The 13,179-nt window shown below is 38.6% G+C and overlaps 1 protein-coding gene across 1 annotated transcript; it reads left to right on the top strand.

Annotated features, from left to right (window-relative positions):
• The first annotated feature begins 1,760 nt into the window (after positions 1–1,760).
• LOC115729798 (chaperone protein dnaJ 10-like) lies at positions 1,761–8,798 on the top strand. The gene is made up of 10 exons (XM_030660422.2): positions 1,761–2,025; positions 2,658–2,717; positions 4,862–4,944; positions 5,094–5,253; positions 5,612–5,741; positions 6,253–6,411; positions 6,755–6,933; positions 7,019–7,099; positions 7,314–7,466; positions 8,218–8,798. Exons 1-10 carry the CDS (start codon positions 1,939–1,941, stop codon positions 8,326–8,328), a joined length of 1,203 nt encoding a protein of 400 aa, XP_030516282.2. The 5' UTR covers positions 1,761–1,938; the 3' UTR covers positions 8,329–8,798.
• The last annotated feature ends 4,381 nt before the right edge of the window (positions 8,799–13,179 follow it).

Genomic DNA, 13,179 nt, shown 5'->3' with positions numbered 1-13,179 from the left:
TAAAATATGTATATAGGATAAGTCATTTCGATATGCTTTCTGCTTCTTTTCTCACATCGACAGGCGGCGGCGAACGCAGAGATCTGCCTAAAAATGCGAGATGAGAAAATAATAGGAAAAAAAATTTCAAATAAAGACGCGAAACACTTTCATTTCCTCATATAAAAATTCAAAGTATACATTATTTCAAATAAAGACTTAAAGTGACCATATTAATCCAAAAAAAAAAAAAAAAGACCGGCCTCGAAGGCATTTTTGTCATTTATTTTTTTCTTTTTTTAAAATTAATAATTAAAAATGATAGAAGTTTAAAAAAAAAAAAAATAACAACGCAAGCATAGGGCAAACCCTCTTGCTAGCCAACGAGAAAAAAAAAAAAAAACAAAAAAAAAATAATTGAAAAAATGTTTTTGAGGCTAGGCCTTTTTTAAAAACAGCTTATAAATAGTCTTATTTTGAAAGAAACACTACATGCCTTTATTTAAAATAATGTCCACTTCATACGTTTATTTGAGAAAATAATGGCACTTCAAGCTCTTATTTGAAAATTTTCCAAAATAATTTGCAACATCTTAATTTAGGAGGATGATGTATAAAAATTTTATATGAAAGTTCCGGGTAGGCCCAGGTTCCAATCACCCATCTGAACCGATTCTCCAATTTTTAGAATCTGAAACCTACTCTACATGCCTTGGAACCTAGAATCAACAATGGAACATGCAATGTCACATGTTCTATGGTTAGTTTTAGAGTCTATCCATATTCTATATGTATTATTAGTTGAATGATTGTAGAGAATCATCACATCTAATGATCACCATTTGCTACTACAATCCACGATCACAACTCATATTTAGATACTAAAAAAATGAGTAAAAGTCTCAATTAGAGATATGGCCAGAAATATGAGTTCGGACAAATGGTTCCAGATTACACACTCACAATCGAATATTATGGAATGTCGCGGGATCACACAAAGACATAAAACGAAAAAACCACGGACTTTTTACGGGTTCTAGGTGGAACTTGCCTGTCGGAATCGATTTTACAAATTCTGAAATTTGAAACCTACCATGCATACCTCAAAATTTAAAACCAAATCGGTTCCCATTGGTTCGATTATTCGATTTTCAATTCTACCTTAAAACCATGATAACATCTATTTACTATAAATGTGCGTGCAACAAACTCTACTCATAGTAATTCGATTGGACCACGCGATGGACATTTACTTCTATTGCCACAAATAGTTCATGAGTACAACAAAAGCAAAAGGCTCCCCGAGAGTGGAATTTCTTGATTAATCGCGCTAGCTGAAAAGTCGTTAGGTAAAAATTTCTTTCGATGCACGAGACGGGTGATGAGCAATCTCGCGAGAGAAGACTCTCATTTCGAATCGCGAGTCATTCCGCGACCAGCCTCGATGCCCCGACCACGACCACGTGGAGAGATTAACGTAACTCAATTTTCCATTAGTCGAGTCAGAAAGTTGGAATGCAAACGGGGGGAAATCCCAAAAAGGGAGCCGGCGGAAGATTCGAAGACGGAACGGCACCGTGTCGTCGAATAACTTAGCCGCGTCGAGGATCGGAAGGCGCCGGGCCCCACCGTCGTCTTACGCGACTTGGGGAGGCGGGAATCTTTTCTTTAATCCGTGTTGTCGTCTTCACTCGCATTTCTCCTTTTCCTTTCCTTTTTATGATTTATGATTTCTGTATTTTATAACCTCCTTTTTTTGAAAAAAAAAAGAAAGAGAAACATCTGCAATTTGCGTGGACTCACCGAACGCCCCAATCGAGTCTCCCGTACTCTTCTTCTTCTTCTTCTCGGCGTTGGAGTCGCAGTTCGTGATTCGAGGTTCGGCGTACCGCCTGTGGTGCTTAGAGACCTGATCGATTGGTAGAGGGAGAACGCGAAGGATAGCGTTTGACGTCTTCGATGGTGAGAGAGACCGAGTACTACGATGTTCTTGAGGTCAGCCCCTCGGCCACCGAGTCCGAGATCAAAAAGGCGTATTACATGAAGGTGAGCACCAGTGTGTCGATTCTCATTTCGGCGTTTGCTGGTCGCGGGAAATTAGGGGAAGTGTCCGATTGTGGCGCGGGGATTTCTAGGTCTAGCTTCGTACGGATTGGTCGCGATCCTCGATATCCTTCGTGTAGATCGAACTGTTGGTGGGGGGCGTAATCGTGAGAGCATCTGGAGTGGATTCGGATCTGTTTATGTGCCGGATTTCGTTTCATCAGCTCCGCCGTTGTTGACTTTCAATTTCTTGCGGGAACGACAGTAGACAGTTTTTTTTTTTTTTTTGTTCTTATTTGTCTTTTATAATGATTAAATGGTGGCTTCCTCCATAATTCATGGAACAAGGTTCTAAATTATGAGTTTGCCTGGTCAGAAGTTATGGCCGTGTGAGATTGATGTTGTCATATATAGTGTTCCAATAGCTGTTGGCATTGGCAATATGGTGAAGCAAAGTACGATAGGGTTCCGCAATTGGCGTCTAGTTCTGGTTCTTGAAGATGATCTTTCTTTGTGTTGGCGATTTTTGACTTCGGCTCATCTTGATATTTGTCTTTGACGTGCTGTCTGGTTGTTGATGAGATGAAATAGTACATGAGCAATAAACTCAAGGACTTGAATTTTGTGTTTTGCAGGCCCGGCAAGTTCATCCAGATAAAAATCCCAATGATCCTAACGCAGCCCAGAAATTCCAGGCAAGTGTGCATTTGAGTTGGAAAGTGGAAAATGTTGTATTTCTCCTCCTCTAGATGAATGAGATTACTCTTTGTTAAAAGCTAAATCAAACCGGCTGAGTATGCTGCAGTCCTATTTTTTCCTACTTTCGCAAAATATTTCAATTAAGATGGAGCATTTGCAATTGCTGAACTCATTACCCATGCAAGAACTATTACCTATAAAAATAAAATAATTTGAGACGTGATGTCCTTAGAGTTTCTGACTCGTTTTGGAATAGTCTGCTTGAGCCCTCTCCACAAGACTCTGTGTTATCCTGGTTTCATTTCTTGATTATACCAAGAACTTTCCAATGTTTGCTTTTCACATGCTAGCCAATTGCCTTAGAATGTGATATTACAGCTAAAGGCAGTGTTAGATTTGTAAAGATAATTTTGTGGTACATTCTGTTCCTGGATTTCTCCTCATCTACACAAGGCTAGGATTTTCAACCGATAAATTAGATATATAATTTAATGATAATGAGCATGTGAACACTGTTTTAAAACTCTAAGAGAGTCATTAGAAGCTCCAGCAACTTCAGGAATTGTTTCTTTCTTTCTTTTTTCTCCTTTTTTTTTTGGGGGGGGGGGGTGCATGTGGGGGACATTCCTTGTTAAAAGTGAATGAGAGGGCTAGTCTTGAATAATGGACTATGTCTGCCACTGCAGATAAGATCTCACCTAAGCACAATTTGATTTACATGCTCTATGATCTCAGCCTGGCAATTGTTTTCAAAATTGTCAAATCGATCATGCAACTGGCTATAGAGCAAAGGAGCTGACAGGTTATGCCTCTGTGAGGTGACCGCTTATGCAACTGTGGGGAGCTACTTATCATTTTCTATTGTTGATGATCATGTCGACTGTGACTTGTAGGTTTTCATTTCTAAGATGAGTTATTGGGTTTAGCAATCAATATATTGCCATTCTAACTGTTAACTTGCAGCCAATACCTGTTGCATGCATATGACTTATGTACAATTTTCCATTCATGGTCCATAGATGTTTATCGTGAGATCAATTAATAAATATTGATACTTTTCGATTATCAATAGATATTGGTAATTATCATACCAATCATACCACATTAATGTTGTTACACAAATTTATAGTCCATGTAAGAACGTAAGCATACTTATGATGTTTTGATGTTCAAAGCATCAATTATGCAAGATGAGTAAGCAGTACATTGAAAATTATGAACTTTCTTTACAAAGTTGCTTAACAAGTCACCCTTTGTGCATGATTTTTCCATTCGTCGTCCATTGATGTTTATCGTTGAATCAATTAATAAATATTGGTACTTTTCTCTTGTGAACAGATTTATAATAATCATACTACATTAATGTTGTTACGCAAATTTATAGTCCATGTAAGAGTACGTAAGCATACTTATGATGTTTTGATGTTCAAAGCATCAATTATGCAAGATGAGAAAGCAGTACATTGAAAATTATGAACTTTCTTTACAAAGTTGCTTAACAAGTCACCCTTTGCCTGGGCACCCATTTAAAAATGCATTGAGTATGTTTAGTTTTATCCGTTCATTAATGAAATTTCATAGGAAGGACTTTCTTTGAAAAAACACTAACTAAGAATATTTTCTCTCGAATATCTTAAGAAGTCAGGGCAGCCTTTTTCTTCATTATTCTCATTAATGTGTGTTGATTAGAGAAAACTTCTAGAAAGATCAGAACACCATTTTTTTCTATGAATAGAACAATTACGATAAAAAGCAAGGGATAATAAGAGTTAAATTGAAACACAAGCCAATTTTTTTGGTATAAAAATGAAGACTGAAGGATATAAAAGGTGCATCAAGTTACTACCAATGAGTACCATAAATCAGTAACTTGTTTAAGAAAATTTTACCATGAATAGGAAGCTGGTGCATGGTTATGCTACCAGTATTGTGTATCGGTCCGTAAAATTCTTTTGGGTTTTATGATTTATTATTAGTCTACTGTCAACTTCTCAGCTTTTATACCATGGGTAGATGCTTTAGTTATTTTTTCCTCTTGAGCTTTTGTTCCCCTTGTGTAAAGTTCTTTATTTTTGGTTCCCCTCGCATGTCGTGTGTTGAGTCATCCTGACCTCTTATCTGATTCTCTCTCTTTATACAGATATTGGGAGAGGCTTACCAAGTTTTAAGTGATCCAGCACAACGACAGGCATATGATGCTCATGGGAAAGCAGGAGTCTCAACGTGTGTTCTTTTCCTTATCTTAAAATAAATTTGAATGGAGATATTTCTTTCTATCAATTTTCTCTGCATCTGCTAAGTGTTTGGCTGTGCTTTGGTTGAAACATGCATATTGCTGTTTGACTAACCACATGTTTTTGTTTTGTTTGTAGCGATGCAATCATCGATCCAGCTGCAATCTTTGCTATGCTTTTTGGCAGTGAGCTTTTTGAGGAATATATAGGTCAACTTGCCATGGCATCAATGGCTTCTCTGGATATCTTTACAGAAGGGGAACAGTTTGATGCTAAGAAAGTGCAAGAAAAAATGAGGGTAATGATTTATTCTATCTTGTACGAATCAGATCTCGATTGCAAAGAATTTGTGTTTTCTTTAATGCTTCTTGCCTGCATTAAGTAACTTGTCTTGGAACTTTAGAAATATGAGTAATGGAGTTGTCAGGAACGAGTGGCAATATACAAATTTTAAGAGATTTGATGATATGATGGAGCAGTAGCTGTGCGTGCATATGTATTGGTACTCACTTAAATAATGGATTAAGTGGTATATCCAAATTCCATGTGATAGCCCCGCCGCCACAAAAGCTTGGGACTAGTGCTGCTGTTTGTACTATCTATCTTGCTTGATTTCCACTGTTGTTGGGCCACTAATTTAAAATTTTTGCATACAGATTGTTCAGAAGGAAAGAGAAGAGAAGCTTGCACAAACATTGAAAGATCGGCTAAACCAATATGTCCAAGGAAACAAAGAAGACTTTGTCCGTCATGCTGAAGCGGAAGTAGCAAGGCTTTCCAGCGCAGGTTGTCCTTCTCTAACAGTAGATGATTGCTTTAAGGCAAAAGACGATACTAAAACTTCCTCAGCACTCGTCAGTCACCTCCTTCAATGAATTGCATTCAGTCATGGCAGACTCAGTTTCTGGAAGGCAGGATGTATTGGCGGCCACATTGAGTTCGCTTGCACTGATAGGATTTAACTGAGCTGCAGCTGCAACTAAGAGCATATGGTAGATTAGATCCTAAGTGTTATCAGTTAATGATTAGTTTCTAGACAAGGTAATCAAAATGTCTAAGCATCTATTATACCTAAAGCTTAAACCAAGTACTCATATCACACGATAAGCAAGCATTTTCAGACTCACTGAAAGTGAAATTAGGCTTGCTTGAAAGAAATTTCTTTTAGGCTCTGGGTCTGGTTGCTTGGCAAATCCCAACTTTTGTATTGAGTGTCTTTCCATATGATAATCCATCTCGCAGTTTATTTGTTGTGGACGCATTCTTTTGATTGGTGTATCTTTTCTGGTATGTGCAGCTTATGGTGTGGATATGTTGAGCACGATTGGCTACATATATGTGAGACAGGCAGCTAAGGAGCTTGGAAAAAAGGCAATATATTTGGGAATGCCTTTTATTGCAGAGTGGTTTAGAAACAAAGGACATTTCATAAAATCTCAGGTCACAGCAGCTACAGGTTAGTGGATGTTAGTTGTCTTGATAACAAATTAGCATGTCTTAATAGCAAGTAGTGACTTTTGCACTCACCATTTCTGTCGTACTTCCCTCTGCTACTTGATTTTAAAGCATTTAATCTATCCTTCTCGGTGTTTATGCTTGAACTTCTTCTCTAAGAGCATTTATAAATACTTCTTCAATTAATTGCTTGAGAATAGCATCTTTGGTAGTTCTAAAGCAGCGATGCTCTTTTGCTGTTTTTGGAAATTATACCCTGGAAAAAATGCCTACTCATAGGTGCTTCGCAGGTGGATGCTTCAAGAATATCCTTGTGTCTGATCTGGTTTCCTTGACATGTGTAGGTGCTATTGCTCTGATCCAGCTCCAAGAAGACATGAAAAAGCAACTCAGTCAAGAAGGAAACTATACCGAGGAAGAACTTGAAGCGTACATGCAATCTCACAAGAAGTTGATGATTGATTCTTTGTGGAAGCTTAACGTTGCTGACATTGAAGCAACTCTTTCCCGTGTTTGTCAGATGGTTGTATTACTAGACTAGTTCACTAATTACACTTTTCAGTTGCACCCATTTTGGTTAAAATTTTAAGCCTTTATGCTTCTTTCAGGTTCTTCAAGATCCCAACGTCAAGAAAGAGGAGCTCCGGGCACGAGCAAAGGGATTGAAAACTCTTGGTAAAATTTTTCAGGTAATTCGCTTGCATTGGCTTTTTACCTTATGGTCATGCTAACAAGTTGCCCCCAGGCAAAGAATGATGCACCTTTCAAAGCAGTGATTACAATAATTCAGGATAGTTGCTGCAAAGTTTCTTTAATTAGTTGCTTAACGAGTGCCATAACAGAGGCTTCTTTTATGCCAACTTGGTAAGTATCTTACATCTTCGTGATATGTTCTGGTTGCAGAGGGTTAAGTCAGTCAATGGGAATGATCCTGAGGCTCTGCTCACGGAGAAAATGAATGGAAGTGATTCAAGTAATGACCCGCGCTCGCCTAGTACGTCATCAACACCGAAATCTTTCTCTGAAGAGCAGTCCTATGCTTCACGTGAACCGCAGGTACACCAGCATGGAACTCATTTATTTAAATTGATCATCATGTTAAGATTTCTTGATCAAGGTATTCATAAATTTCACTCAGCCACCAGACCACAGGATGCATGCAAAGAATTGAAGGGGAATCTTTGAGAGTTTCATAATCTATGGTTGCAAGAACTAGCGAAAACTCTGTTAGGGAGAAAAACAAGAAGAAAGCTAGAGAGATGCGCAGCATATTTTGTTATTCTGCATTTATTATCAGCCCCATGAGTGATGAGCATTCAACACAATAAATTTAAAAGCAAAAATATTCATCTAAGCTCAATTATACGTTTAGAGATTCACATGCAAACTGGCCCACAAATCCATGTTCCTATTGATACACTGACAAGCATGCTCATTGAATACTCAAACTTGCACTTACATGCATTGGTGGAGAATCTATTGGACCATTTCTTTTGCTCCCGACAAAAATTCATAGGCCCTCTATTTGATTATACCAATTAAGTATGCCCTATGGAAGAATTGACAGTTTGGCTTTGGATTTGAAAGTTCGGTACTCTGTCCGAAATCGTAATGCTCTCTAATCTGATGGGGAAAGACACTTGTTTCGAACTAGATATGAAGGCAATAAACGGAACTACTCATTGTTTTATATGATGCATGGTGATGGAGATGCATCTCAATTTTTCATCCATGTCTTCATCTAGACTTCCCCTCTTTTACTTAGTGTTCTTTTGTACTTACTGGGTTGCAATTGGACATATGCTAGAGCCCCTATGTGGAGGCCCCTAGTATTGGTGGAGCACCAGTTAACCTCGACTTCCCGAGACCAACTGCACCACCTGGTGCATTTAGACATCCTTCGTCGGGCAGGGATTGACATGGACGGTGAGAGTACTTGAATCATTTTCTCCATTACTGCATGGCCCGTCATTTTATGGGTATTTAGGAAGGATTTTTTTTTTTTTTTAAATGTTGAACCTGGATGTGTTTGTAATCAGACGTCTGGATGTTGTTTTCTGCTTGAAAGCGCGTTTCATTTCTGGCCTCCAGCTGCACAGGCATTATATGCATGTATCCATGTGGACAAAACAGAAGCATATATACAAAGGGATAGGGAGTGGTATTAGGCGTTAGTGTCTTCTTTGATTGTCATTAGGTGGCTGAGATTGGCAGCCTTATATTTTGTATTTTGTAGTTTCAGAGCATGATGCTTTTGTGGTCACATTCTTTTCCTTTCCTTTTTTGGGTCGTCACTCCATGGAGATACATGTATTATTTTTCACATAAGATGGATGGATCGAAACTTGTTTGTAATATAGTTTGCCGAATGAACAGCTTGCCCAACAATCAGCTCACTAAACTATTCTCTAGTTTTTGCTTCCGCAGCACCTGTAGAATGCAGAGATGGAGATTAGCACGTCTGAGTACTTTTGTATTTCTTTTTTAGTTTTGTGTGCGCCAAGAACAGTAAGCAAATTTCTACCTTAAATCAAAGTAAGCGGGGCGACGTTCTGAATTCATCGTTGCTAGAAGTATTAGAGGGAGCCATTTTCCCCTTTGTGTTAATTTATAATTTTCTATGGGATTTGTACTGAATGATCGAATTTTAACGTTTCGAATGCACTGCATAGGCCTAAGCAACGTTTTGAAAATTGAGTCATTATGTTTAACAAGTGTCCCGTGGACACTCTTCGATGTAACTATCTTACATCTCACTTTGAGCGAGATCTCAAAATTGTACTCTTGGTTCGAAAAGCGAGACCTCAAATTTCTACTCTTGGTTGGCCAACTTTGGCTGTGATTCTTCAATGAACAGTCGTAGCTCTATCTGTTTTGCTGTGGAGAAAAACAAGGAAAGTGCCTTTCATATTGTAAGGGCGTTTCCATCGGTGCACGTGCTTCTGTCGGGCGGGATGATGCTTTGTTAAAACTTTGTTTATTTCACGAAAAATATAACATTTGTGGAAAGAAGGTGTGAAAAAGTGGAGGAAACAAAAATGAAGAAAATATTTCTTTTTTTTTATAAAAAACGAAAACATTTTTCCCAATTTTGAAGGAGTTTTTTTCATGTGAGGAAAATATTTTTCTGGACTAGCTTATTTTTCGCAAACTAAAACGTCGGACAATTCGAAAAAATGTTTTTCAAAAAATTATTTTTTGTGAACTAAATAGAGACTAAAGAAAGTTGAAAATTAATCAATTAAGAAATTACTCATTGACCATGACTTCTCGAGGGCCTCGAGTCATCAATAGACCTCACAGCAGGGAATGCCCGACAAGCTGATGATCACCGGATTTGTTAGGAAATTTTTCTTCAAAAAAAAATCTTAATCTATCGTAGTTTTGCTAGTTCGGTTTTAAACATTTTAATTTTGTCAGTTCAATCATAAACCTTTTAATTTTGTTAATTGAGTTCATTTGGCCATTTCAACCGAAAATAACAAAGTCTAATAATATTCTAACATTTTTTTTTTACGTCTTTGCATGTTTATTTTCATTTGTTCTTCTTCTTTTTTTCTCTATTTTCCTTTACTTTTTCTCTTTCCTTCCATCAACGAGCCCGGCAAACTCCATCGTTGCCGGCCTCGGCGAGGTTGACCCTTGTTGGCCCCTCGCAAGAGTCACCCTTGTTTGGGGGAGGGGAGGCTGTTGCCCGCCTAGGCAAGGTGGCTCTTACCCGATGCCAGCCCTCGCCTAGGATGGTGAGGGTAATCCTTGCCTGAGGCCGGCGACCTCTGTCGGCCAACGCCAAGCTTGTCAATGGCTAAGTGAGAAAAGAGGAGAAGAAAAATGTAAAAAAATAAAAGAAAACGGTGAAGAAAATACAAAAGGAATACAAAATCAAAAGATGGAAAAAAAATATGTCAATATTATTGAATTTTGTCTATGTTGATCATGCCACATAGTATTGCTGTTGTTCATTTAACGGTTTTTGATCAAAATTGATTAAATAAACTTTAATTGTTGTTGCACACAATAAACTTTAATTAGCAAAATATAAAAAAAGATTGGATTTCAATTAGACAAAAGTCAAATCGACGGAAGGTAAGAGTGATCAACAAAAGACCGCTTGGACCGGGACCGATGGTCCGGTTCTTGGTTTTAGAGGGATCCGGTCCGGTTTATGGTTCCTAAAATTGGAACCGGTGATCGGCGGTCCGATTCCCGGTTCCAGGGCCTAGAACCGGACCGGACGGCTTGGACTAGATCGGTCTTTTTTTTTTATTTTAATTTTTTTAAAACTAAACCTAATGTTTACTTATTTAGGCTTAGGGTTTGCTTTGCTTCACTTCAGGCGCAAACCTTTTTTCTTGCCTCTCCAATCTACACTTCTCTCGTGACTCGCAAGTCCCAATAGGCGATCCTGTCTCTGTGCCTCACCCTAGGAGCCCGACTACTCGCCTTTTGTCTCTCATGCGTGCGTGCGCCACTGCTCGACGCCTCCAGCGTCGTTCAACTCGCTCAATCCCGTCTCACTCATGCGCCTCTCGCTCGGCTTGCTCGGCTCGCTCAGTCCCTCTTGCCTGCGTCGCGTTCCTCTTACTCGACACCTCTCGCTCAAGATCTCAGCTCGAGTTTAGACTCTCGCTTTGCTTTAGCCGATCGTGGCCGCAATTGCGTCTCCTCCATATAAATGCTCAATGCTTTCTTTTCTTGGCCCTTGCTAGTTTTGTATTGACTTACCCATTCCATACTTCATTGTTTTTGAAATTTAGTGCTCTGGGGCAAAAAATAGAGCTTTGTATGTCTCGATGGCCTATCTTATTACATATGCAATGTAGTGTTCTTGGCAAAAACAGAGCTTTGCAAGAACTTCTTGCAGCTCCTCGATGATTGACGGACTTGAATAAACATGTAGCGGTTTTCTTTTTCGTTTTTGGGTTAGAATTTCGTTACTAATTATCATTTGACTTGGCTCGTCATTATGTTCTTTGAAGGTTCAGCTTATTAGTTGTCGTGTCTTTTAAGGTTTGGAATTAGAAATCGATCTCCCTCGGCTTTTATAACTTATAATCTGTTTGATTTAGGTGATCTACCTATATGTGAATGGAAGTGGACAAATCCATCGATGAAATGACTTCGCCAATGGACTCACTAGAACATGAACGTGAAGAAGTCTTCGAAGAGGAAGTCGACACAAATAAGGTATCTCATGATTGCCCAACTGCTACTGGTAAATGAAAATCATCACAAGCCTGGCTTTATTTTCATAAAGGCAACAAAAATAAGAAGGGGAAAACTAAGGTGTTTTGCAAATATTGTGAGGCTATGTATTGGACTGGACTGTGGGCAATGGACTGTGGGCAATGAGCACCCTCTTTATTTAAAAGTTATTGAATTTTCCAGACAATGTGTCCAGTGCATCTTGAGCTTGGACTGTGGGCAGTGAGCACAAACTTACATTGAAATGTTATTGAATTGGCCAGTGCATCGTTCGGTAATGCGTCCAGTGCATTTCGAGCTTGGATTGTGGGTAGTAAGCCCACACTTTTACTTTTTGAGCTTCCCATGTTATTGTCCAATGCATTATTCGTAATGCGTCTATCCTAATCAGATATCGTGAAATGTTATTGAATTGATGTTGAGATTTTAACGTTACAAGTGCATAATTTTTTCACGAACACTGGTTCCTTGGAACGGTCCGGTGCGGTTTCCGATTCTGAGAGTGGCCGGTCCGGTCCGCGGTTCTGAAAAATGGGAACCGGAACCACCGATCCGGTTCCCAATTTTTTATGGAAATCGGATTCTGAAAACCGGATCAGACCGGAAACCGCTCACCCTTGGTGGAAGCTACGGAAGGGGATTTTGTTTCTTTTTCTCGGTTTGATTGGCTTTATCTTTTGGGGGCCCACTTCATTTATTCGAGTTTTGTGGGGCTCTCGTTAATTGGTGGAAAAAAACAAGGTGGACGTCCCCGAACAAGAAGGACGGCACGTTCGGTTTTGAGCTTTACATTTAATTGAGTTAATTAATTGTAAAAACTTTAGATTTGAGTATAATATGATTATGAGAAACCCTCAAACACGGAAGTGATTGTAATTGCGATTCTTCGATTATTAATGAGTGATTGTAACCGCAATTCTCCGATTAATAGTAAATTATTTGCTACTGGCTCTCCTCATAGAATATGTTCTAAGTAAACTACGTAATTTTAAGCATCCTTTATTATTCCTCGTTTATTTATTCAGTAATTGTTCGTTGATTTAAATTGTCAAGATCCCGTCAATTTCCGTATTGAATTGACAACATATAAGCGAAAACCTTTCAAGCTAGAAAGGACAAAATGAACAATTTGGATTGTGGACTCCTCTCAATGTCCATTGCGGACGTCCACGTGCTTGTCAGCGACATAACGCAATAATGCATGTCTGTGTGGCGGGCACATTTGCAAGGAAAAAAGCTCCACAACCTTTCTATTCCAACGAGTTTACAATATTAGTTAGCGAGTTTAGAGATAATAATATTTTGTTTTTCGGTCCTTTATTGATAATATTTAGAGAAGGGTCCGTAATAATATCTTTATACGGGGATTTTTTTTTTTAACTAAGTAGGCTTAATATTATTACCTCACTCTACACTGTAAGATGACCTTAATTGAAAATGAAGAAATGACAGTAAAAATGTCATAACTTTCGGACAAAGTCCACTTTAGTTTTCAAACTTTTCGTCGGATCATCTTAGTGCCAAATCGTAGAAAGAACGATCACTTGAGCGGCGTATTGCTCTC

Source organism: Rhodamnia argentea, chromosome 2, assembly GCF_020921035.1.
Source record: "Rhodamnia argentea isolate NSW1041297 chromosome 2, ASM2092103v1, whole genome shotgun sequence".
In the NCBI taxonomy this organism is placed as follows: Eukaryota; Viridiplantae; Streptophyta; class Magnoliopsida; order Myrtales; family Myrtaceae; genus Rhodamnia; species Rhodamnia argentea.
The sequence above is the reverse complement of the archived record's forward strand: the minus strand, read 5'-3'. Positions and strand labels throughout refer to the sequence as shown.